Genomic DNA, 25,851 nt, shown 5'->3' on the forward strand with positions numbered 1-25,851 from the left:
CAGTGGCTTCTTCCTTGCTGAGTGGCCTTTCAGGTTATGTTGATATAGGTCTCGTTTTAGAGTGGATATAGATACTTTTGTACCCGTTTCCTCCAGCATCTTCACAAGGTCATTTGCTGTTGTTCTAGGAGAGAGAACGCGTCTCCTTCCTGAGCGGTATGACGGCTGTGTAGTACCATGGTGTTTATACTTGCGTACTATTGTTTGTACAGATGAACGTGGTACCTTCAGGCATTTGGAAATTGCTCCCAAGGATGAACCAGACTTGTGGAGGTCTACAAAAAAAATTGGCTGATTTCTTTTGATTTTCCCATGATGTCAAGCAAAGAGGCACTGAGTTTGAAGGTAGGCCTTGAAATACATCCACATGTACACCTCCAATTGACTCAAATGATGTCAATTAGCCTATCAGAAGATTCTAAAGCCAGGACATCATTTTCTGGAATTTTCCAAGCTGTTTAAAGGCACAGTCAACTTGTGTATGTAAACTTCTGACCCACTGGAATTGTGATTATAAGTGAAATAATCTGTCTGTAAACAATTGTTGGAAAAAGGACTTGTGTCATGCACAAAGTAGATGTCCTAACCGACTTGCCAAAACTATAGTTTGTTAACAATACATGTGTGGAGTGGTTGAAAAACAAGTGTTATTGGCTCCAACCGAAGTATATATAAACGTCAGACTTCACCTGTATACATATACACTGCTCAAAAAAATAAAGGGAACACTTAAACAACACAATGTAACTCCAAGTCAATCACACTTCTGTGAAATCAAACTGTCCACTTAGGAAGCAACACTGATTGACAATACATTTCACATGCTGTTGTGCAAATGGAATAGACAACAGGTGGAAATTATAGGCAATTAGCAAGACACCCCCAATAAAGGAGTGGTTCTGTAGGTGGGGACCACAGACCACTTCTCAGTTCCTATGCTTCCTGGCTGATGTTTTGGTCACTTTTGAATGCTGGCAGTGCTTTCACTCTAGTGGTAGCATGAGACGGAGTCTACAACCCACACAAGTGGCTCAGGTAGTGCACCTCATCCAGGATGGTACATCGCTGTGGCAAGGTTTGCTGCGTCTGTCAGCGTAGTGTCCAGAGAATGGAGGCACTACCAGGAGACAGGCCAGTACATCAAGAGACGTGGAGGAGGCCAACACCCCAGCAGCAGGACCGCTACCTCCGCCTTTGTGCAAGGAGGAGCACTGCCAGAGCCCTGCAAAATGACCTCCAGTAGGCCACAAATGTGCATGTGTCTGCTCAAACGGTCAGAAATAGACTCCATGAGGGTGGTATGAGGGCCCGACGTCCACAGGTGGGGGTTGTGCTTACAGCCCAACACCATGCAGGACGTTTGGCATTTGCCAGAGAACACCAAGATTGGCAAATTCGCCACTGGCGCCCCTGTGCTCTTCACAGATGAAAGCAGGTTCACACTGAGCACGTGACAGAGTCTGGAGATGCCGTGGAGAACGTTCTGCTGCCTGCAACATCCTCCAGCATGACCGGTTTGGCGGTGGGTCAGTCATGGTGTGGGGTGGCATTTCTTTGGGGGGCCGCACAGCCCTCCATGTGCTCGCCAGAGGTAGCCTGACTGCCATTAGGTACCGAGATGAGATCCTCAGTCCCCTTGTGAGACCATATTCTGGTGCGGTTGGCCCGGAGTTCCTCCTAATGCAAGACAATGCTAGACCTCATGTGGCTGGAGTGTGTCAGCAGTTCCTGCAAGAGGAAGGCATTGATGCTATGGACTGGCCCGCCCGTTCCCCAGACCTGAATCCAATTGAGCACATCTGGGACATCATGTCTCGCTCCATCCACCAACGCCACAGACTGTCCAGGAGTTGGCAGATGCTTTAGTCCAGGTCTGGGAGGAGATCCCTCAGGAGACCATCCACCACCTAATCAGGAGCATGCCCAGGCGTTGTAGGGAGGTCATACAGGCACATGGAGGCCACACACACTACTGAGTCTAATTTTTACTTGTTTTAAGGACATTATATCAAAGTTAGATCAGCCTGTAGTGTGGTTTTCCACTTTAATTATGAGTGTGACTCCAAATCCAGACCTCCATGGGTTGATACATTTGATTTCCATTGATAATGTGATGTTGTCAGTACATTGAACTATGTAAAGAAAATGCATTTAATAAGAATATTTCATTCAGATCTAGGATGTGTTATTTTAGTGTTCCCTTTATATTTTTGAGCAGTATTTATATATACACACAATCATTCCAGCATATTTTTTTTTACTATTTTCTACATTGTAGAATAGTGAAGCAATCAAAACTATAAAATAACATATGGAATCATGTTGTAACCAAAAAAAAGTGTTAAATCCAAATATATTGTAAATTTGAGATTCAAATAGCCACTCTTGGCATTCTCTCAACCAGCTTCTTGAGGTAGTCACCTGGAATGCATTTCAAGTAACAGGTGTGCCATTTGTTAATTTGTGTAATTTCTTTCCTTAAAATGTATTTGAGCCAATCAGTTGGGTTGTGACAAAGTAGGGGTGGTATACAGAAGATAGCCCTATTTGGTAAAAGACCAGGTCCATATTTTGGCAAGAACAGCTCAAATAAGCCATCCATTACTACTTTAAGACATGGTCATTCAATCCTGAGAATGTCAAGAACTTTGAAGGCTTCTTCCAGTGCAGTTGCAGAAACCATCAAGTGCTATGATGAAACTGGCTCTCATGAGGACCACCACACTAAAGACCCGGAGTTACCTCTGCTGCAGAGGATAAGTTCATTAGAGTTACCAGCCTCAGAACTTTATCCCAAAGAATCACTTCAGAGTTCAAGTAACAGACACATCAACTGTTCAGATGAGACCACGTGAATCAGGTCTTCATGGTCAAATTGCTGCAAAGAACCACTACTAAAGGACACGAATAAGAATAGACTTTCCTTGGGCCAAGAAACACAAGCAATGGACATTGGACCAGTTGAAATCTGTTCTTTGGTCTGAACCCAAAATCTCAAATTTGGGCTTCTAGCCACAGTGTCTTTGAGAGACACAGTAGGTGAACGGAGGACCGCTGCATGTGTGGTTCCCACCTAGAAGCATGGAGGAGCTTGAGGGGGGGGTCCTTTGCTGGTGACGTGGTCTGATTTATTTAGAATTTAAGGCAAACTTAACCAGCATGGCTACCACAGCATTCTGCAGCGATACACCATCACATCTGGTTTGCGCTTAGTGGGACTATCATTTGAACAAGGAGAGGGATGGAGCGCTGCATTAGATGACCTGCCCTTCAATCACCCAACCGCAACCCAATTGAGATGGTTTGGGATGAGAGGGAAGGAAAAGCATATGGAAACTCCATCAAGACTGTTGGAAAAGCATTCCTCATGGAGCTAGTTGAGAGAATGCCAAGAGTGTGCAAAGCTGTCAAAGGGGGTTACTTTGAAGAACCTCAAATATATTTTGATTTGTTTAACACTTTTTTGGCTACTACATAATTCCATGTGTTATTTCATATTTGTCTTACCTATTACTCTACAGTATAGAAAATAGTTTTAAAAAGAAACCCTTGAATGAGTAGGTGTTCAAACTTGACTGGTACTATCTATGCCCTTTGGCCTAGTGATTAAAGAATTAAGCAAATTTTCAAGTGTAAAAACTTAAACTTCTACAAACTCATCCAAATCGGGATCCTCTAGAATAAAACATTAAAGCCTCAAACTTTTCAACTTCTTTAGTAAATAAAGAAATAAAGTACTGGGTCAAACTGCACAGGGTCCCATATTTCAGAAATACATGTGTTGTCATCAAAAAGGGCAGGGCTCCCAAATGTAATGGATGATGTCAGTGATCCTCCTTCCTCCCTGGATCCCATTGGTCAGCTGAGGTCCCAGTGTTGGCTGAGATTGGCCAAGTCACAGCTACTCATCACCACTTCCCCTCCGTCTACAGTCAAGCATTTGCCCGAGGAGGGATTCTTAAGGAGAGAACCCTGTGTGAACACAAACAATAACGAGCAGAATAAAAGGCTACTGTGCACTGCAAGTGACCACAATGCTCTGTTCTGCACTTTCCTTCTGAAAAGTGCAGCATGAACATAGCTAATGTGTGTAACAGCATGGGTATACTGTGAAGTTGTTAATGCCGTTGTGTTGCATGACATACAAGCCTCAATCAGTAATTTGATTGTAAGGAGAAAAGGGTTTCCACATACTGTATACAAGACCTGCAGTAACACTTTCAGAGCAGTGGAGAAGATGTGCATTGATTATTAGAGTGACAATGTGAAACAAACTAACCGATAAAATATATATATATATATATATATATATATATATATATGACAGTTTACAATGTCATGTTACATACCGGTGTAAAATGCCACACTTGCTCCGGGGCCACTGTGGTTCCTTTGCCCTTCAGGCGGCAGAGCTTTATGGACACCGGCGCCGCCCCGGGGGTCGCATGTAGACACAGCTGCTTACCTATGTTGTGACGAAGCTCCTGGTGGGATGTGTACTCAAAATACTACACACAAATGTTATGTTAGAAAAAAAACCTGTGTGGTAATTATAAACATGTACACACGGCTCCGCATATTGTATATTTAAGCAATAAGGCCCGAGGGGGTGCGGTATATGGCCAATATACCACGGCTAAGGGCTGTTCTTTAGTACGACGCAAAACGGAGTGCCTGGATACAGCCCTTAGCCATGGTATATTGGCCATTTACCACAAACTCCATAGATGCCTTATTGCTATTATAAACTGGTTACCAACGTAATTAGAGCAGTAAAAATTAATTTGTCATACGGCATGATGTCCCACGGCTGTAAGCCAATCAGCATTAAGTGCTCAAACCACTCAGTTTATATCTAGATTAAAGTACCTGGTTTCCTCCCATGTTGTGGCATGTGTATAAGATAACCGGTTTCCCACCCTTATTCTTTTCTCCCACATCCAGGCATGTCTTTGAGCCAGAGTTCTTGAGCTGATAAAATATAATTTTAGCAGAATATATACACATTAAAAAAAAGTGGATGCGCATTTATAGACTGACAATCCAATTTCTAATGAAAGTTAAACATTACCGCTCCAAACATGACAGGGGTGAGGTCTGGAACATAGGCCTCTGGGTAAACGTTGTGCAAGTACCATGTAAAGTTTTTGCAGCTTAGCTTCTCTTTGAGTTTGAGGCGTTCAGAGATGTCACCATATGTGTTCTGAGTGAACAGGAAGAAGAACATTAAAGCAATGATGGAGGTCATTTTTACATAATGTAAACAATAATGCAGGATACAGTACCACTCTTTACAAAAGAGCCATATGTAACTGTGAGAGAACAGCACCTAGACCCCCAGCAGTGTCATGTGTAAAACATTGAGGGGACACTATACCCAACCTCTTTGGCTATGGTGGCAGCCTTCTTGTTCCTGCGGTAGAAGATCTGCTTGTAGTCCTCCATCCAGACCTCGGCTAGACGCACCTGGTTGCGGGCAATCACCGACCTGCCTTTGGGGAAGGTGTGAGGGCTCTTACTGCGGAATACATGTCCCACCACTGAGCAGGGTATGATCTCCAGCTGGCCTCCACATTGCCACACCTACAAGAAGGACATTCCAGGTCAATGGAATAGACACAGAAAAGGGCATGGGCTGAATGGTCGAGGCTCAAGCTTGGCAAAACAGTGACTGATTAAAAGTATTCTAGGGAAGACAGGAAGTAACCATGAAGGGAATCAGAATACAGAAAGAAGCAGTGTCTGCTTTGACCAGCAGAGGGCATTAAAGTCTACATTAACCACCACCATCAGTCAGGCCAACATGATTGTTGATGTACTTCCTGCCATTCCCCATTCTGCATAACTTACCCTGAAGGACATCTCCACATTCTCACCTCCCCAGATCAACATCTTGTCGTCATAGGTCCCAATGTGCTCAAAGTAAGTCTTAGAAATAGAGAACAGACCACCTGCAAAGGTAGGAGTCCTAGGAGTAGACAGTATATTTATGTTCAGTATGACATCACTTCACAAGTGAGTGTGTGTGGGTATGTATAAAGTACCTGACAGGATAAGTTTCATTCTTGCGTTTCTTTTGGTCTTCCTCAGGGATCTGCTCCCACCCAAAGATAAGGCTCCAGTCAAAGTTTCCACGGTTACGGGCACGAGCTGTGGCGATGGGTTTGGCGAACTTCATGTTGTTTTGGTCAATGATGACTATCTCAGGGCTGACCACAGCAGTGGGCTTTTCCACTATCCGAGCCAGGAGGGGTTCCAGCCAGCCATTGAAGCACTCACCTAACCAGGGATGAAAATGAGACAAACAGAAATATCATATTCATATATTCCCTCACTAATTGTCTTCAGTTTCTTTTAACTGACTAATGTAATGACAACTTCAAAATGTTAATGTTTTCCTCATTTAAAATCAGATCTAAGGGGCTTTGATGATGATGCTTAGGAGTAGTATAACGTAGGTGATCAGCTGTCAAGGGTCAAAAGTGACAGGAGCTTCTGGCAATGAAAGCACTTCCTAACCAGGTTTATAGCTTAATAAGTTACTAAAATTGTATTCTAATTCTATGGTTTGCAGTGTCTGCTGGGACACGCACAGTGGGCATCCAGGAAGGTGAGGATCTCTCCTTGAGCAGTCTGTGCCCCCAGTAGCCTGGCAGTGATTAATCCCTTCCTCTCCCGCTGTCGTAGCACACGCACAATCTTCAGCTGCAGGACATACTCATCCAGACGAGACTTCAGGTGATCTGAAAACCATTGCATGAGGATGGTAAAATACAGCTGGATTACATCTATCCACAGAGGTAGATAGATATATATTCTGAGAAAATTGCTACTAGGAGTTATTATATACTCTGGCATTGTTCTATTAATGTCACTGTGGAGAGGAAAAGAGCAGTAGGGGAATAACGCATGTGCTCCCGCTTGCAAATACATAAACGTTTGATAACGGCAAAGTCTGAAAGGTCTGTCTGTGCCAGGAAAGTCTCACTTTCAGTCAGGTATACAACACCTTCCATACCACACTTACCGTCTGTGCTAGCGTCATCCACCAGTAATATCTCTGTAAGCAGGGAGGCAGGAGCAGTGTGCAGGACGCTGTAAACGGTCCGCAGGAGGGTGGACCACGCCTCGTTGTGGAACACGATGATCACACTGGTGGTGGGGAGAGGAGGGCAGCGCCGGAACCTTTGACCTGCACAACTGACAACAAAGAGGCTATTCTCCAAGGGATCTGCTAGATAAGCTTCGATTGTACACAACCATACAGTACAGATCACTCCAAACTAGATTCCCTTCAGTCCCCCTGTACTCACTCTGGGTGGCGCGTGTCATTTCCCAGGCTGCGGTGAAGGGAGATACGGTCGCTGGCAAATTGGTTGAAACAATTTTTGGTCAGCCCATCCTGCTTCTCTTTAATCTCTGCAGGGGTCATCCTGCCCATCACAAATGGTCGGCCATGGGCTCCGGGGTCCTCTGGGTCCTGTAGGGGCCTCTCCAGGTGAGGTTGAAGCTCATCTATGCTATAGAACCCAGGTGGACAGCGGGGATCAACGGAGTTGGTCCCACGCTCTGAGGGAAGGGGCAGGGGGGCACCAATCTGGAAGCCCATGTTTGACACAGCACCTCTGACCACACCCATCACCTGTGACTGTTTGTTCGACAGCTCTCGGAGCCAGGGTTCAGGGGAAGTCCCACCTCCCACGTCATACTGCATGACGAGCAGTAGGACCAGGAAGAGGCAGCCTGCTAGAACGGCAAGCTTAAAGGGAAGGGTGTGACGGCGGGAGAACGCACGCATTGTGCCGGCGTACCAGAGAAAGACCGCAGGGCTGAAACAGGAGTGATAAAGACATGAGTCAGGTGATGACTCAATTTATCACACCATCCAAACTACAACTAATTACATACTATTGTTAATTGAGGAGAAATTCTAACAGTTTACAGTAACCGGTATCTGTCAGAGTAATCAGTTCTACAATAGCAAAAGAGGTCACGGGACACCTCTGAGAAGCTTCATTGTGTGATATGTAAATACAGAGTGCCTGATAAAAGCTTTGTTCTCTATGAACAGACAAAGCGGTCTGTATCCTCCCTTGTAGCACTTCCCTTCACACTTGCCTGTATAACTATGGCTTTCTATTTGTTCACATAAGGTAGAATGAAAGTTGTGGGTAGAAGACAAATTGAAAGGAGATGTAAAACTGGCTAATCTTGAATTTGACCAAACAGAGCCTTCAAAATACTGACTTCATGCTGAACTGGAGCATGTCGAGCATCTCTCTCCATGACAGAGGATTAGACTACACAAGTTCCTCATTCATTATAAACAGCTGGAACATATGTTTACTATGAGAGAAGGAGAAGCAGAAGGAAACTCATGCATGCCAGCCATAATATTGTGTGGTTACAATTCGTTTCACAATACTCGGGACTATTGTGGAAAGGAAAAAAAAAACATGAAGCGGATGGATTTAAACAGTCCCAATGTTAGAAACAAACAGCATTACGTTGTCACCTAGAGTCACATTTGTTTATTTTGCAAGCTATAGCACCCACAATTCTACATGAAGTAGATTTTTAATAGGACCATCGAGTTTAGTCTAATTTGTGTTTGGTTTTTTTGCCATGGAGAATCTGGTATAGTATTGAAACAATGGTATGGTGACAACCCTTGTTTGAAGCCTCTTGGAATACCTTACAGACAAAGCCAGTGTGTCTAATAAGTCTGTAGGAAAAGAGACCAAAATGTCTCATACACCAAGTTTGTATTGGAAACACAAGATATTTTTTATGGTCTATTTAGATTGTGACTTCTGTAGCCCTCTAAAAGAAACTGTCACAGCCATTACCTGCTTTACTTATACATCATGTTGTCTAGTTTAGGCTGATGAAATGTGACAAAATTGGCCAATAGACCATAATGTTAAATTCACTCTACTTCATGAACTTCCTCATTAAATCCTATTTTTTATGTGATAGCTGTTCCATCTTCCCATTCACCTTTTGCAGCCGAACCCAGTTCTGGAAAACCTGATCTATAAGACCACATTACATATTCTACATATGAATGCATAAGAGCTTTAAAAACCCACCCTTGTCAGTCAACTACCCCATGTTAGGAATCATATGAGAGCATGGACTTTACCTTTTTAGCTGAAAACCAGACCACCCAGATGTAGCCTACTTCAAGACCAAATTTCAAGAATCTAGCCACTTTTTCTTGTCTTTTATCTCTTCTTTGTAAAATTATTCAAAACTGCGACGTAGTTATCTATACTGACGCCACATGGCATTGAGCGCAGCAGGTGCGTGCCATTACACTGATAACAACAACGGGTAACATGGGCTGCATTCAATATCTGCAACGTTTGCTTATAAGCAACAGTGTACAATAACAAAAACCTAGCTATGTTTGTTTGTTTTACGAATGTGCGTGTGCTGGATAATTGAACAATAACATTTTTCTCCATAGTTTAATTAAACTATTAGATTAATCCAAGTGGCTCTGGCCTAATCGTTTTTAATCAACCATAGTTTTTTCAATGGTTGAATCCAGGCTAGTAGAATATTAATATGCACAGCCTTAACACATTATGTGTGTAATGGTCGTCAGAAGGGAGAACTATTACTGCTATTATCTGCTAATTTATTTTATGCTTTTATTCTCAACAATATAGGTGACTAGGCCTACACATGATGTAGCCATATCATATCCATAGACTTGTAGCATGATGGAATTTCTAGCACAGGGGTGAATTCAACGAGTGAAACTCTGAGGGTGTTCGATTAATCTAGCCCCGGCGCCCGTGCTTTGCATCGGCTGAAAGTTGATTGCATTCGATTTGGAACCGGGCTGCCTCCCATGCATGAGGCAATTGCCCCGTTCAATGCCCACCTCGAAATCGGCCCAAACACGTAATTAAGAACGTGTAGTAATTAGTCGGATCCTGTGTTTTCCCATGCAGAGGTGATTGCTTTTTCGATTACTGTTCGATTTGAGAAAGGCATTCCCATCCTTGATGCTTTCGCCCGATGACGTGAAGGGCCTTTGCCTGGTGCCCGGTGGCACAGCATAATCGAATCCGCTCATTCAGAACATTATACATACAAATGTAATAAACAAATCTGGTATTGTGCCTAATTCTACAAGACAGAAGATAATCTGTCAAAATGCATTTCTATCTGAACGTTTTGTAACGTTGCACCTTTCTAAACAGTTTCTGTTTCTTCACAGGCTGATGTCTGGAACGCCATCTGATTGGTGGCGCTTGTTACCATGGTCCTGCGTAAAACAGAAGTTGTGATTTATTTACAGAGGCAATTGCTTGCCTTTCCCACATTTTCCTGCTGCTAAACAGCTTCAGACTGTTGCTGGCGACGGTAACGTTACTTTATGGCTTTCTTCGGGATAACGAATTTGGGCTATCAAAACCCCATCGGAGACAATATGTTATTGGGTCCGAGATCGTCTGCTTCTCCCGGTGGTGAGTGCTTAGCTAACGTTACTGTACTGTAACGTTATCTGTGTTCATTTGTTTACACTGACTTAACGTTACTTGCTAAATACCTACGTTAACTTAGCTAAATAGTTAGTCATTAAAACAAGCATAATAAGTATGTATTTTAAATGTCATAGCTTTGCTTTATCTGTCCTGACTTGGATCATCATTCGAAGGTACAAGTGGTCATGCCGGAACAACCTGCCTTTGCTTTTATAGATGAGGTGGATTCACGGAGCTGGGCTAAACAGTCAGGACTGCCCTCCATCCAAGTCCAGAGGGGAACCCCAAAATGCACTGATACCGGCAGTATCTACAACCAGCCTTCTCCCTTCAGCCCAGACATACACCAAGGGAGCCAGGGGCGATACAGAGAGATGCTCAAACGGGTTCAGATACCAAGATGTAAGTTAGATGTGAGTACTCTTAGGTATCACTTATCATTTCATGTACAGGTGGTAGGCCTTAGCTGTTCAACATTTCGGTTTGAATGAAATGCACTGATCAAAAATATAAACGCAACATGTAAAGTGTTGGTTTCATGAGCTGAAATAAAAGATCCCAGAAATGTTCCATACACACAAAAAGCTTATTTCTCTCTTATATCCCTGTTAGTGAGCATTTCTCCTTTGCCAAGATAATCCATCCACCTGACAGGTGTGGCATTTCAAGAAGCTGATTAAACAGCATGTTCATTACACAGGTGCGCCTGGTGCTGGGGACAATAGAAGGCCACTACAAAATGTGCAGTTTTGTCACACAACACAATGCCACAGATGTCTCAAGTTTTGAGGGAGCGTGCACTTGATATTGCCAGAGCTGTTGTCAGAGAATTTAATGTGAATTTCTCTACCATTAGCCGCCTCCAATGTGGTTTTAGAAAATTTGGCAGTACATCCAACTGGCCTCAGAACCGCAGACCACATGTATGGCGTTGTGTGGGTGAGCGGTTTGCTGATGTCAACGTTGTGAACAGAGTACCATATGGTGGCATATTATGTTATGGGCAGGCATAAGCTATGGACAACAAACACAATTGCAATTTATCGATGGCAATTTGAATGCACAAAAATACAGTGACGATATCTTGAGGCCCATTTTTTTTTAAGGTATCTGTGACCAACTAATGCATATCTATATTCCCAGTCATGTGAAATCCATAGATTAGGGCCTAATACATTTATTTCAATTGACTGATTTCCTCATATGAACTGTAAAATCAATGAAATTGTTGCATTTATATTTTTGTTCAGTATACATTTTACTAAACTGAAGGCAAGGGCACACTGTGGATCAACATTGAGTGACATGTACTTACTCTTCCCTAGCCCCGAATCAGCTGTACTCCGTGCCCCTGACAGACAGCCAGCAGTGTGGATGGTGGATGTCTAATGGAGGCCAAGGAAAGATGCATGAACCCTGGACCCAAGTCAGACGATTCCCCCGCAAGAACAGTGAGATGACCAAGTGAGTGTCATGTCGGATTCTAACATTTGTTTCTTGAAGTCAGATGTGTCAGTGGCCTGCTCATCCTCTGCCTCCTGTTTTTACTCAGGTTTGTGAAAGAGATGTCAATGACGGACCGAGAGTTCAGCTTATTCTGATTTCCACTCCTGCAGTAACATACACACACACAATCCCATCCAAAGACCTCTGGGACCTTTACACTGTAAGGACTATTGTGGTTTAATAAACTGAGACATTTTCATCATAGCATGTTATTTATTTTTGTGAGCTACTGTATCAGGTTGTCAATTGACCTCTGCCTTTCCACTGGTAAAATTGAGCTGTTACCTCTCTAGAGGAATACAATTGTAATGCCAATGAGGATATAAGAGTATTTTGTTTCAGTAATTAGTTATTGTTACTCAGTAAGGTCATTCATTCGACCTTGGGGATAGTAACTGACTATCTCGGATCAGATACGATATTATGACTGAAAAGTGTCTAGCCAAATATTTGATACGGCATGTTTGTGTATTTAGTAAAGCTTGTATTTTGCATACTTTCAGTACATTAACTAAATCAATAAAATGATAACACGAGGAAAACATTTACTTATCTTTAACGTTTTTCTAAATAAGCTAACATTACAGTATCATTAATAACATATGAGGTTAAAGGAATATCCAGATATCTTTGCCAGATATCACTAGCTTTCTGTCAGTACACTTTTGGCAGCATAACCAGTTATCCATCACATTTACCCCATCCCCACCCCAACTCCTCCCTCCTCTTGTAGGCTCCTTCCCTGTGCTCGTGTACTGTATGCAGTGTGCTTTAACTTGCTTGTCCCTTCCCAATATGCGTGTGTAAACTCCTGGAGTTTCTATGTAAATGTAATGATCTGTGAGAGAGGCACTCTACCTGAGAAACAATGCTGTTTCTGATTACAGGGTCATTGAGTGAGTCAGTCAGCACTGAGCACACACACCAGTCTCAATGGCGGGCTTGAACAATTCAGAGGATGTGGCTGTAGCTACCTGGCGTCTGTCTGTACATTGAGCACTGTAACTCTTTCATGATAGTGCAGGGAGAGACAAAGAGATGAATCCTCTCATGTATGAAATGTATTGGGTATCTGGGACTGCTTGCTCTCACCTAATAATTTCATTGGTCAGCATCTCCTCAATGACAATCAGCCAATGGTAATCCTAGTTTTTACAACAGGTAAAGAAAGCAGCACACATTAACAGCAATCAACACCACATAAAACAGCCATTGTTTTTATTTTAAAAAATTCTTCAAGGGGAAATGTTATTTTGTCTGTCATAGTCCTAAACTCTTTTTGTCTTTCACTTCTGGAAAAACGGTGCCTTCTGAACTCCTTCAACACAGGGGTAGAAAACAAAAAGAAGGGGGCCGGATTCATCAGGCTTGAGCAAAACACACTTTCAGTAGTTCTGGGACGACCCTCCTCCCCTCATCTGTGCCCTAAAAACATCCCAAGAGTCAACAATTAACAGCCACCCAACCCAAAGACAAGACAGCCCATAGAAATAGAATAGAACGTGCATCATCTTACTAACCACGTCCATTCTATGTATTCTATTTCTATGTTAATCACTCTCGTTTGGGCACAACCTCAGTCATTTATTGACCCCAAGACCTTTACTTTTCCACGGCGGTCCCACACGCTCGAGGGCAAACATCACTACACGGGAAGGGGCCAATAACATGAGGCTATTAGCTTGCTTTGGGACGAACATTATCAACTTTTAGTGTCCATAGTCAAGTGTGTTATGAAGATGTTATGGGAAAGTCAAAATTATCAAAATAAAGTCAGTGTTGAGTCAATGCTAAGGTCAGTAAATTATTTCCATTAGCTATCCTTCCCTCGATTTCTCTGCCTCTGTGAAACTCAGTTCCTCTTCCCACTGTATTCTCCAGATGTTATGGGAAAGTCAAAATTATCAAAATAAAGTCAGTGTTGAGTCAATGCTAAGGTCAGTAAATTATTTCCATTAGTCTATCCTTCCCTCGATTTCTCTGCCTCTGTGAAACTCAGTTCCTCTTCCCACTGTATTCTCCAGTGGCTTGTTCAATTAAGACAGAGTTCTAATACTGCTCACACTGCTGATTGTGTTCTGTCTCTCTGAGGAGGGCCCTGAAATCTGATAGGGATGGGATCAGTGCATAACCTGACTGAGCTTAGTCCTGCAGTAGTGTTTGCTCAATGAAAAGGTACAGTGTACAATCTGTATATCTGTGGATAAGCGACATCTAATGAGTATGTGTGATCAAATCTAGGGCCAGTGTTTGAAATACTGTAGTTGGCTGCAGTTGATCAGTTGGTACCATTGAGCTTGAGCTTTTACGTCTGGCATTTTACAAGAAAGCGTTCTGCCCTTTGATCCTTATCGTTGGAATGGAATCATCATAATAAGCGTAATAATTCATCATAATAACAACAACCATAAGGTTAATACAAATTATGAATACAGAGGTGATAAAAAAAATACTCAACGTTAAAACAAACAGAATCGAAAACAGGATACCACAATCAGACATGCTTTAAAGCAGTTAAGTTAGGCAAAAAAGCAGTTTGAAGTATCATAAAAACCTCACAGTGAAAATAGTTATGCCCCTTCAAGATTACAAAGCACAGTATTCAGCCTAATATATATATATATTTATTTCCTTATTTCTTTAGAAAATACTCGTTAGCGATTCAAACTTAGGCGGCTGTCCGGTACCACTGTATTTAATGCTCAGGCTTTCCCCTCTGGTTCTGGAACATCTTAGGCAGCTGTCCGGTACCACTGTATTTAATGCCCAGGCTTTCCCCTCTGGTTCTGGAACATCTTAGGCGGCTGTCCGGTACCACTGTATTTAATGCTCAGGCTTTCCCCTCTGGTTCTGGAACATCTTAGGCGGCTGTCCGGTACCACTGTATTTAATGCTCAGGCTTTCCCCTCTGGTTCTGGAACATCTTAGGCGGCTGTCCGGTACCACTGTATTTAATGCCCAGGCTTTCCCCTCTGGTTCTGGAACATCTTAGGCGGCTGTCCGGTACCACTGTATGTAATGCTCAGGCTTTCCCCTCTGGTTCTGGAACATCTTAGGCAGCTGTCCGGTACCACTGTATTTAATGCCCAGGCTTTCCCCTCTGGTTCTGGAACATCTTAGGCGGCTGTCCGGTACCATTGTATTTAATGCCCAGGCTTTCCCCTCTGGTTCTGGAACATCTTAGGCGGCTGTCCGGTACCACTGTATTTAATGCTCAGGCTTTCCCCTCTGGTTCTGGAACATCTTAGGCGGCTGTCCGGTACCACTGTATTTAATGCCCAGGCTTTCCCCTCTGGTTCTGGAACATCTTAGGCGGCTGTCCGGTACCACTGTATTTAATGCCCAGGCTTTCCCCTCTGGTTCTGGAACATCTTAGGCGGCTGTCCGGTACCACTGTATTTAATGCCCAGGCTTTCCCCTCTGGTTCTGGAACATCTTAGGCGGCTGTCCGGTACCACTGTATTTAATGCCCAGGCTTTCCCCTCTGGTTCTGGAACATCTTAGGCGGCTGTCCGGTACCATTGTATTTAATGACCAGGCTTTCCCCTCTGGTTCTGGAACATCTTTTTTAGTTTTGAGTCCTTTCATTTCCATTTGCAAAACAAATGGAAAGGGACACATTTGAAAGGGGTGGAGCAGTTGACAGTATGCCTTTGCCGTATACAACTGTGCCTTGGGTGCTCAAACTGTTATAGCTGGACTGAGCCATGGTGGGGGAACAAATTTGACAAGGGTTGAGGAGGAGGGGGGGGGACCATCCTATTTCCTCTTATTTTGTTGAACCAACAGGTTGAACCCTTTCCCCAGGACTTAAAAAAGGCTACCAGCCTCTATTTCATCTTAAATAACATAATAATAATTTTAGAGATGGAGGCAGAGTAATCATATAGATGTCATCGATGATCAACTGTACTGGACCTCTTTGCTGGCTGATTGATAAACCAAATGAAAGTTGTTACACATTTTGCCCATTTTGATTAATAGCATTTGCCAGTACTGTACTAAAAAGACTGAGGGTACTACCGTGCAACAGATTGAGTTGGTGATCATTGCAGACTTTTGCGAGAACATAACAGACATGTCTTGCCTTGTTTTTCGTAAATACTTTGGTCTTTGGTCAATATTTTCCTTCAATTTATACACATATTCATACACACAAATATGCATGTACATACACACTTATAAACGTGTAATAAACTGGATATTTGTGCACGTATGTATTCAGACTTTTTCATAAAGGAATTTTTGCACAAAACATCAAGATTAAAATAAATAAGTAACCCAGAAATAAAACATGAGTACCTGTTTCATAATTCTGCTGAAAAAAAATCATGAAAAAAAAAAAACAATCACAGAAAATGGCAAATAAAAAGTAGCCTTATGTACAGCCTTTTTCTTTTTTTGACACAGGCTAAAGGCATTGTTTTAAATAAACAGACTTTGCATCTTTAAAGTAGCCTGAGAGAAAGGCTAGACATGAGAAAAACACTTGTCCTTCCAAGTGTGCGGGCGCCAAAACATGGCTGCCACATAAGAACATTTTCCTTCTCAAGTGCTGGAGTCTCAAAGTCTTTTCTCTTGGCTCGGGTTTCAAGTGATGGCATCGCTAGTTGTTAGCCGCTAGCTCACGGTGCGAGTCCTCCCTCAGTAGTGCTGCCGCGGGAATGGTCCCGGCTAGTGCTGCCACGGCTGCTAACTATTGGGCGGTCCATCATTCAGGAAGTAGGTCGTCATTTCCCCTTTGCCCTTGACTTTAACGACCCCACGGCACTCCAGAACATATCCTATATCTGAAAGCACCTGGTGGAGGTCCGTGGTAACCTGAGGAGAGTGGAAAAATTAGCATTTTTGACCGGCATACACTATGCTTATTAGGAACGGAGTATGACCTACTGAGTGTTAACTGATTGACATCCTCCATACCTGAATGCGGTCTGGGACTCCTGTGCTGTCCATGCGACTGGCTACGTTGACCGTGTTCCCCCATATATCATACTGGGGCTTCCGTGCTCCAATCACCCCTGCGACCACTGGCCCAATATTCAGACCTAAAAAAAGAGAGACAGATCATAGATTCATAAACATAGCGGTTATTCATACCAAACTCATGCATCCAACCATATTCTACTCTGTTTCCTATTAACTCTCTCTGGTCTGCAACACTGGTTCCTATCCCACTCAATCCGGTCTGTGTTTCAGAACTTCATGTGATATTATTTAACCTCAGCTTGTTTAAAGCTTTGTTGAGCTTTTTCAGACTCACCTATCTTCATCTGGAAGTTGTTGAAGGAATGCTCATTGATGTACTTCATCTGTTCCCTCAGTCTCATGGCGTAGTCGGCCAGAGCCGTGATGTGGGAGCGGCCCTCACGGTCGTAGGTGGAATCATTGAGACCCGAGGCGGCCATGTAGGTGCTGCCAATAGTCTTGATCTTCTCCAGCTGACGAAACTTCTCCTCACTGATGATCTGAGAGTAGGACAAAACACAAAGCCTCAGGTTTGAGTTTGACCAAAAATGTATCCTATTTTAAATGCATGAGGCCAACGATGACTGTACTGAAAATGCACCAAAGGGCAAAAGACACGGAATTCACAATGACACTAAGAGTCCACAATTCCATAGTCTATCATCTCCTTCTCCTTCTCCCCCCTCCTTCTTTACCCTCCCTCTTTACCTCGTCAAAGTCGGCGATGATCTCATTGAGCAGCCTAAGACATTCCACTCCCTCATTGTTGGCCTCCAGCTCCACATAGAACTCAGAGAAGTTGGAAATGGAGGCGAACATGACGGCCACACACTCACAGGACTGGTAGTAGAGCTCGTCGTTACGGCGCTCACGCGCCAGGAAGTGAGCCGCCACGTCCTTGGGCAGGATGTTGTGGAGGAGACGGCGGTTGTAGGCCTGAAGCTCCTCCATCTCCTCCTTCTCCTCTGTGGCCTGGAAGGAGGACATGAGGGAAAAAAGTTAAGATAGGTGGGGACATCTTATACTACACTATGTTCTGCTGTAGTCAAGGTAGAGGAGTGCCCCTCTGTAGGCCCATGGTACCTGTAGCTTCCAGAGGAAGTCGAGGCGTGAAGTGGACTCCACCTGCTGGGCATGGAGGTAGAGTGCCAGCACAAACACAGTGAGAATCACAGGAGTCATGACTCTCAGAGATACTTTGGTCACACTGAACGGGCTGCAGAGAGACAGTTAGAAAGAAAGGTCAGAGAGGCACAGTTAGAAAGAAATCCAAGAAACAAACCAAACTGCAGAGAGAGAGTGGATCAGAGAAAGAGAAAATGGGTCATATGCACACCTACACAGATTTAAAATAATGATTTCAGAAAGGCTTTGAATCCAAACTTACCACTCGACTGTAGTTTCATTGAAACTGGACCATTGAATAGTTTCATTGAAATCACTGGATGAGAAAAAGAAAGAAAATGGTTTAGTCAAAATAAAACATTGATGACTACAACATTGTGCCCTCCTGAACGCAGCCCCAGTACTCACAGGGCTTTGGAGGTGACAAAGAGGTCAGCATTTTCGAACAGCGCCACCTGTGGCCACTCCACCAGCAGCAGGAAGGTGAGCTGGATGAGCAGCATGAGGGCCAGCTTCCCTATACTGCTGATCTGGAGGAACACTGAACAGGCCAGCAGGGTCAGCAGCACACTGTAGCTGAAATACTGAGGGAGAGAAGGACAGAGAGGATTGATTGATGATCCGATTAACCTGTTATTTATAAAGAACATATAAGACATCAGTATACAACCTGACATCGGTGACACACCCACTCACCTCTGGGAAGGGACATGAGGGTCCCTGGCTGGGACAAATCTCTAGACCCCCATCTACCGACACAGACAGGTTGCGGATGAGACAGGGTGTCACCATGGAAACAGAGATGTTCAGCTCCCGGGCAATGCAGTCCACCAAACTCTCCGTGTCACAAGCAAACTACAACCGAGGAGACATGCACAAACATGTTAACTTGTGGGGAAATGTTTGCTGTAGGTGTGTGTGTGTCAATCTGTTCAGTCTCACCATGTTGACAAAGGCAGAGATGAAGACGAGGATGATGGTAAACACCCCCACCAGAGTGCTGTTGGTACGAGACTGGACTATCTTCTTTGACACGATCTGCATCGCAGCTGGAAACAGCTACAAGAGAGGAGGAATAAAGGAAATAACGTTTAGTGTCCAGAATGCATGTGGGTGTGTACAGTAGGTAATGTGTGTGTTGTGGAGGTCTTACCTTAATGCAGGAATATATGGCACAGATGAAGAGGATGTTGGCGAGGATGATGAAGATACTGATGTAGATCCCCAGCATGACTGGGGTGCTGCAGGAGGAGACACACAGACAGGAGGACTCAGAAAAGTAAGTGTGTGTGTGCGTGTGCGTGTACGTGTGTGTCACTCACTGTGGAAATATGACAATCTGGATGAAGGAGATGAAGCAGAAGACCAGGAGGGTACAAGCCACGTAACCCCCAAAGCGATCGTCTACCTTCTTCGAATACTACCAGAGAGAAATCAGAACCCGTTAAAAAACATCAGCAGACATTAACTGTGAATGTGAACTACATAACACACCAGGGATGAACTAAATAAAGCCCAGAGTATTCTGGGAGATGTACGCAGATACCTTTTTCTCTAGGCTAGAGGTCTGGAAGGTGAGCAGGAACTTCTTGACGTGGTCTTTCCTCAGCTGGTCGATGCTGCGAGCATCGATGGCTCGCCCAAGAAACTCATCCACCTCATCTTCAGGGTTCATTGCCTCCTGGGCACCACGGCTGGAAAGGGGGAGGGGGGAGGAGGTAGAGAGAGAGAGAGAGAGAGAGAGAGAGAGAGAGAGAGAGAGAGAGAGAGAGAGAGAGAGAGAGAGAGAGAGAGAGAGAGAGAGAGAGAGAGAGAGAGAGAGAGAGAGAGAGAGAGAGAGAGAGAGAGAGAGAGAGAGAGAGAGAGAGAGAGAGAGAGAGAGAGAGAGAGAGAGAGAGAGAGAGAGAGAGAGAGAGAGAGAGAGAGAGAGAGAGAGAGAGCATTTTGGCAAGTGAGCCTGTCTCCCTGGGTGTGTATTTAGGTGGGTGTGTATATGTGTATATGTGTATGTGTGTATCCTAAACATCCTCAGAAAAATAACTACTCACTTGTCTTTGTTGGACGACTCATCAATCCCCTGAGAAAGAGAAAGAAAAGGAGGATTAACCAACATACAGAAACCCAGACAAGAGATGTAAAAAGAGGGATTAGCCAATAGATAAACCTTGTAGGGAAGAGCTGGCCCTCAGGAGACAGGAGAGGAAAGACAGAAGAGACTATCGGTAGACACTGAGGAACATAATGGAGAGACTACTACAGGGTTTCCCAACCTCGGTCCTGGGGACCCCAAGGGATGCATGTTTTGTTTTTTGCCCAATGACTACACAGCTGATCCGAATAATCAATACTGGATGATTTGTTGAATATTTCAATCTGCTGTGTAGTGCTAGGGCAAAAATCTAAACATGCACCCCTTGGGGTCCCCAGGACCTTGTTTGGTAAACGCTGGTAGTGGGACACACAGACCACTCTGAAGTGAGGTAACATTTATGGGTAAGAATATTGGGATACAATAAGTAGATATAGGGGAGAAGCAGGAGAGACACAGATGAGACACAAATGAGCCAAGAGAGAGAGAGGTCTCGTCTCACCATCTGTCTGAAGACTTTGGAGTCCTTGGTCCTGGAGAACCTTGTGTCGGGCACCCAGCGAGGCATCAGGCCCTCGTTGGAGTTGGACCGCGTCCTCTGCATCTTGGCCATCATGGCCTTCTCGTCTTTCTACACAGAGGAAAGCACAGACAGAGACAAAGGTAAGACAACTGAACCGGTGAAACCCTCGAGTGGATTAAATGGGTGCTAACATGGACAACCCAATGGGTTGTTCCACCAATTCAGTGCCTTTTGAGTAGTGTAACTTGGTCCAAAATTAATTTAATTTTAACATTCTGTCATAAAGGGCACATGTTGAACTTCATTAAAGAAAGTATTCCATCTCAATAGGTTAAAGGGCAACTCTGCCACTTTTCAACATCATATTCATTATCTCCAGCACCAAACCAGTGTCTACATATGTGAAAACTGCGCATTGCTACATTTTGTAGAACTATATATTGAACAAAAATATAAACATAACATGCAACAATTCAAAGATTTTACAGTTCATGTAAGAAAATCAATTAGGCCGTAATCTGTAGATTTCACATGACTGGCAAGGGCGCAGCCATGGGTGGACCTGGGAGGGCTTAGGCCCACCCACTGGGGAGCCAGGCCCAGCCAATTAGAATGAGTTTTCCCTACAAAAGGGCTTTATTACAGACAGGAATACTCCTCAGCAACAAGAGTTCAGTTCACACAACAGGGTTGACCTTAAAATGAGGGACTGATGTAAATGAATAACTAATAACATGAAATAAATAATCATCTTTAGAAATTACTTTGTCAAAGCAACAAAATAACTAGGGGATGGTAAAAACTTCACATTTTAATTTTATCTTCTTAGAAGTCACATGGGGTGCAAAGAGTGACATGTCAAAATGCTGAATTCTTTATTCATATAAAAAAATTGATTTATTGAATTATCCATGTGGTCTATATTAAAGGGCACTTAATTTAATATGACATGCTTTTAAAATTCAATATTGGTGCACAATGTCTGCTTAAAACATCAAAGAGATGCAAAAGGCACTCTTCGTGGAACAACCTCAATTCTCCAGTGTTTGGAGAGCCCTGTAAACTGTCATACAACTGTACGTGTGGTGGTTAGCAAGTGTAGGAAGTCGTTTTGTCCCTAACCCGTTTCTGGCTGCAGCCCAGCACCAGGAAGGTCTCAATGCTGTTCTCCTTCAAGTAGGCGTTCCTCTCCCCTCCGAAACCCGGCTCCACCTCATAATCCCTATTTAGATACTGCAGGGTGGCTTTGGTGATGTGGATCCTCCTGGGAGAAGGACACAGGGTCAGTCTATGTGTGTGTCTGCGTGCACAAGTGCATGTGTGCATACATGTGTGTGTGTGTGTCTCCCTCACCCTGCCTTGCCCCCAGCCTCCATGTGGTTGGCTAGTGTGACATCGTTGGACCACACGTCAAACTGCCACTTCCTGAGTCCCAGCACCCCACAGTGCACACGGCCGCTATGGATGCCCACACGCATGTTGACGTTGACCCCCGTCACTTCACGCACCAGCCTGCACATTTACACAAAGAACATGTATGTTAAATGTTTTTCCAAAAAACACATGATACTCCAACAGGCTGAAGCAATACTTTTGATATATTTTACGATTTGTCATGTCTAGAAAATATGGCATCTCCCCACACACAGACGTTCCTCATACTCACGAGATGGCCTCTATCATGTCGACGCCCATCTCCACACAGCAGTGGGCGTGGTCAGCGCGGGGCTCAGGCAGCCCAGACACACAGTAGTAACAGTCGCCCAGGATCTTGATACGCAGACAGTGGTTCTCCTACAGATAGAGAGACAAAGCAGTTATGGCAGTTAGGGAGGGACAGAGAACAAATTATATTCAATTTGAAGGGCAATACACTAGTTAATGGAGAAAATTTGAAAATGGGGGAAGGTGAAAAGAGAGTGAAGAGAAATTCTTATTTACAGATGCTAGTTTGTCAAAGCGGGCGAAGAGCTCGTTGAGCGTCATGACCAACTCCTGAGCCGTACACTGAGACGCCAAGCTGGTGAAACCCTCAATGTCCGCAAACAGAATACTGAAGAGAAACAAAGAGACAGGATTGGTTGATCAGTAACTAATCGGATGACCCTTCCTCCTTTTGTTATGTGTTGGGGTAGTCTGTCCACAGCCTTAATGTCTGTCTAGTTGCCTGTGCGTGTGTGTGTGTGTGGGGGGGGGTGTATAGTCGGTGCTCTAATTGAATCTGGGCTGAAGCTCCCATTCTTTGGGGATTATCTTATCTTGGCTGCTGGTAATTAAGTATTCCCTTACTAGTGTTAATTAGCCCGCTCTCTGCCAAGCCCTGAGTAAGGGTGTGTGTGTGTGTGTGTATGTGTGTGTGTCTGCGTGTGTGTGTGTGTGTGTGTGTCTGCGTGCGTGTGTGTGTGTCTGCGTGCGTGCGTGCGTGTGTGTGCGCATGCGTGCGTGCGTGCGTATATACAGTATGTGTGTATGATAATGTTGATGTGCAATGTTGAATAAATATACAAGTACCCTGCCTTTATTTGATAAAAGATACCGTTGAATAACAGTTAAATGAGGTCAAGAAATAAAACACATCAACACTGTATTACATGTTAAGGCGTCCGAAACAGTTCGGAACAGTTTGTGTACATATTATAACAACATTTTGTGACGTTTTTGTATGTTTTGGACTTCGGTGAGGGTTTTTCGGCTGTTCAGGCACACACATTCTTTTCTAGAAGCAAGCCAAAGTTCGGGGCTGAAGTCTACGCCCCTTCCTCGGTGATTGGTCAACATTCGGGATTCCTATTTGTTGTAATTCAATGAGGGACGACACGTTTTTATGCATATTGAGAAATATTGCACCAAACATTAGTTAAATGTAAAATTGCGCGACTAAGATCTCCTTGGCACAAAACGTCAAAATGAATGACAGATTTTTTGAATTACCTTAAACCAATTCTGACTATTTTGGCTACGGCGTCTCAAAATGGGCAAACAGTTCTATTGCGCTTTTTTCAAGCGAAGCACACTCTTCGGTTCTCCTAGCTGACATTGGATAGCCGCCAGCCAAACTGAATAATGCTGATGCCTTTAGAGGTCATAGCTCTTGTCAGTTTGGTTTGTTCAAGTAATGCTGTGGTTATTGATGTGTTGTTGTCAGGGCAGGGCTACTGAGGTTACCAGGATGATTGTGTCTATGCTGACCTGACGTTGTCATGTTTCTGGATGTAGATCTTATGGAACATCATGTCTTCCTTCTTAGCGTTGATGTCAGCCTTCATCTCCATGGCAACATGCCTTGGCAACACAGACAGCAAGAGGCGTTCCTGAAGTGTTGAGAGAAGTATCTGGCTTAGTTAGTATCTGCATTTAATACATACAGTTGAAGTCGGAAGTTTACATACACCTTAGAAAAATACATTTAAACTCAGTTTTTCACAATTCCTGACATTTAATCAGAGTAAAAATTCCCTGTCTTAGGTCTGTTAGGATCACCACATTATTTTAAGAATGGGAAATTTCATAATAATAGTAGAGAGAATGATTTATTTCATTTTTTTTCTTCACATTCCCAGTGGGTCAGAAGTTTACATTCACTCAATTAGTATTGGGTAGCATTGCCTTTATATTGTTTAACTTGGGTCAAACATTTCGGGGAGCCTTCCACAAGCTTCCTACAATAGGTTTGGTGAATTTTGGCCCATTCCTCCACAACTTTGGAAGTATGCTTGGGGTCATTGTCTATTTGGAAGACCCATTTGCGACCAAGCTTTAACTTCCTGACTCAAGTCTTGAGATGTTGCTTCAATATATCCACATAATTTTACTTCCTTATGATGCCATCTATTTTGTGAAGTGCACCAATCCCTCCTGCAGCAAATCACCCCCACAACATGCTGCTGCCACCCCCATGCTGCATGGTTGGGATGGTGGTCTTCAGCTTGCAAGCCTCCCCCTTTTCCCTCTAAACACAACAATGGTCATTATGGCCAAACAGATCTATTTTTGTTTCATCAGACCAGATGACATTTCTCCAAAAAGTACGATATTTGTCCCTATGTGCAGTTGCAAACTATTGTCTGGCTTTTTTTATAGCGGTTTTGGAGCAGTGGCTTCTTCCTTGCTGAGCAGCCTTTAAGGTTATGTCGATAAAGGACTCATTTTACTGTGGATATAGATACTTTTGTACCTGTTTCCTCCAGCATCTTCACAAGGTCCTTTGCTGTTGTTCTGTGATTGATTTGCCCTTGTCGCACCAAAGTACGTTCATCTCTAGGAGACAGAATGCGTCTCCTTCCTGAGCGGTATAACGGCTGTGTGGTCCCATGGTATTTATACTTGCGTACTATTATTTGTACAGATGAACGTGGTACCTTCAGGCGTTTGGAAATTGCTCCCAAGGATGAACCAGACTTGTGGAGGTCTACAATTCTTTCCTGAGGTCTTGACTGATTGCTTTGGATTTTCCCATGATGTCAAGCAAAGAGGTACTGAGTTTGAAGATAGGCCTTGAAATACATCCACTGGTACACCTCCAATTGACTCATTTGATCTCAATTAGCCTACCAGAAGCTTCTAAAGCCAGGACATCATTTTCTGGAATTTTCCAAGCTGTTTAAAGGCACATGTAAACTTCTGACCCACTGGAATTGTGATACAGTGAATTATAGGTGAAATAATCTGTCTGTAAATAATTGTTGGAAAAATGACTTGTGTCATGGACAAAGTAGATGTCCCAACCGACTTGCCAAAACTATAGTTTGTTAACAGGAAATTTGTGGAGTGGTTGAAAATCGAGTTTTAATGACTCCAACCTAAGTGTATGTAAACTTCTGACTTCAACTGTATGTCCTTCAAAATTACTGCTTCATTACTGCTTCCTGACAGTCAGCGGAGGTGTTTACACAGTGTGTGTGTGTGTGTGGGTGTACCTGCTGCTGGTTCTCTCTCTGCAGGTGCAGTCTGGCCTGAATGTATCCTCTGGTCTCCTGGAAGGCCTGTCTCTGAGACACCTCAGCAGGGTAGTGGGTACAGATCCCAATGATGTTAGTGCACAGGAATATCAGCACGTTGGCGCTCAGCTAGAAGAGAGGAGGATAAAGAAAGGGGACATTTAGAGACTTGACCCCACATCGGTTTTTCCAAAACATTCT

At 43.7% G+C, this 25,851-nt stretch overlaps 3 protein-coding genes across 5 annotated transcripts in view; 1 reads left to right on the forward strand and 2 right to left on the reverse strand.

Moving 5' to 3' along the window:
- Positions 1-3,699: 3,699 nt before the first annotated feature.
- On the reverse strand, positions 3,700-9,354 carry LOC110492367 (polypeptide N-acetylgalactosaminyltransferase 6). Of its 2 annotated transcripts, XM_021566622.3 has the most exons (11): positions 9,146-9,354; positions 7,314-7,829; positions 7,028-7,200; positions 6,594-6,743; positions 6,045-6,279; positions 5,851-5,968; positions 5,383-5,583; positions 5,072-5,203; positions 4,870-4,971; positions 4,350-4,508; positions 3,700-3,972 (listed from the first exon to the last, which is right to left on the reverse strand). In XM_021566622.3, the coding sequence occupies exons 2-11, from the start codon at positions 7,796-7,798 to the stop codon at positions 3,859-3,861; spliced, it is 1,869 nt and encodes a 622-aa protein (XP_021422297.3). In that variant the 5' UTR covers positions 7,799-7,829; positions 9,146-9,354; the 3' UTR covers positions 3,700-3,858. The 2 variants fall into 2 exon arrangements, 1 of the variants encoding a protein (XP_021422297.3); XR_016487412.1 differs by lacking the exon at positions 5,851-5,968 and having other exon boundaries at positions 9,146-9,350.
- An 879-nt stretch (positions 9,355-10,233) lies between these two features.
- On the forward strand, positions 10,234-12,210 carry LOC118939557 (sperm microtubule inner protein 11). The gene is made up of 4 exons (XM_036947349.2): positions 10,234-10,484; positions 10,719-10,904; positions 11,828-11,966; positions 12,055-12,210. Exons 1-4 carry the CDS (start codon positions 10,394-10,396, stop codon positions 12,101-12,103), a joined length of 465 nt encoding a protein of 154 aa, XP_036803244.1. The 5' UTR covers positions 10,234-10,393; the 3' UTR covers positions 12,104-12,210.
- A 999-nt stretch (positions 12,211-13,209) lies between these two features.
- LOC110492371 (adenylate cyclase type 6) overlaps positions 13,210-25,851 on the reverse strand; it is a 52,510-nt gene continuing 39,868 nt past the window's right edge. For both annotated transcript variants that reach the window (XM_036947347.2, XM_036947348.2), the window contains exons 4-23: positions 25,630-25,779; positions 23,903-24,024; positions 22,655-22,766; positions 22,380-22,507; positions 22,067-22,225; positions 21,836-21,977; positions 20,693-20,821; positions 20,150-20,178; positions 19,648-19,795; positions 19,424-19,521; positions 19,255-19,342; positions 19,044-19,160; positions 18,798-18,956; positions 18,510-18,685; positions 18,364-18,417; positions 18,060-18,192; positions 17,685-17,948; positions 17,272-17,476; positions 16,932-17,056; positions 13,210-16,829 (exon numbers count right to left, since the gene is read on the reverse strand). In XM_036947347.2, coding sequence (XP_036803242.2) covers positions 16,701-16,829; positions 16,932-17,056; positions 17,272-17,476; positions 17,685-17,948; positions 18,060-18,192; positions 18,364-18,417; positions 18,510-18,685; positions 18,798-18,956; positions 19,044-19,160; positions 19,255-19,342; positions 19,424-19,521; positions 19,648-19,795; positions 20,150-20,178; positions 20,693-20,821; positions 21,836-21,977; positions 22,067-22,225; positions 22,380-22,507; positions 22,655-22,766; positions 23,903-24,024; positions 25,630-25,779 — 2,667 coding nt within the window. In that variant the 3' untranslated portion in view covers positions 13,210-16,700. The remainder of the gene's footprint in view (positions 16,830-16,931; positions 17,057-17,271; positions 17,477-17,684; positions 17,949-18,059; positions 18,193-18,363; positions 18,418-18,509; positions 18,686-18,797; positions 18,957-19,043; positions 19,161-19,254; positions 19,343-19,423; positions 19,522-19,647; positions 19,796-20,149; positions 20,179-20,692; positions 20,822-21,835; positions 21,978-22,066; positions 22,226-22,379; positions 22,508-22,654; positions 22,767-23,902; positions 24,025-25,629; positions 25,780-25,851) is intronic.

The sequence above is a fragment of the Oncorhynchus mykiss genome, chromosome 16, assembly GCF_057628025.1.
Source record: "Oncorhynchus mykiss isolate SJ-2025 chromosome 16, ASM5762802v1, whole genome shotgun sequence".
Classification (NCBI taxonomy): Eukaryota; Metazoa; Chordata; class Actinopteri; order Salmoniformes; family Salmonidae; genus Oncorhynchus; species Oncorhynchus mykiss.

Coding starts and splice junctions, on each gene's coding strand:
- LOC118939557 (XM_036947349.2), top strand. CDS start 10,394: ATGGCTTTCTTCGGGATAACGAATTTGGGCTATCAAAACCCCATCGGA. Junction 10,485..10,718: donor ATCGTCTGCTTCTCCCGGTG/GTGAGTGCTTAG, acceptor TTGCTTTTATAG/ATGAGGTGGATTCACGGAGC. Junction 11,967..12,054: donor AAGAACAGTGAGATGACCAA/GTGAGTGTCATG, acceptor GTTTTTACTCAG/GTTTGTGAAAGAGATGTCAA.
- LOC110492367 (XM_021566622.3), bottom strand. CDS start 7,798: ATGCGTGCGTTCTCCCGCCGTCACACCCTTCCCTTTAAGCTTGCCGTT. Junction 6,280..6,593: donor CACCTTCCTGGATGCCCACT/GTGCGTGTCCCA, acceptor ATCCCTGGTTAG/GTGAGTGCTTCAATGGCTGG. Junction 5,969..6,044: donor AATGAAACTTATCCTGTCAG/GTACTTTATACA, acceptor GTCTACTCCTAG/GACTCCTACCTTTGCAGGTG.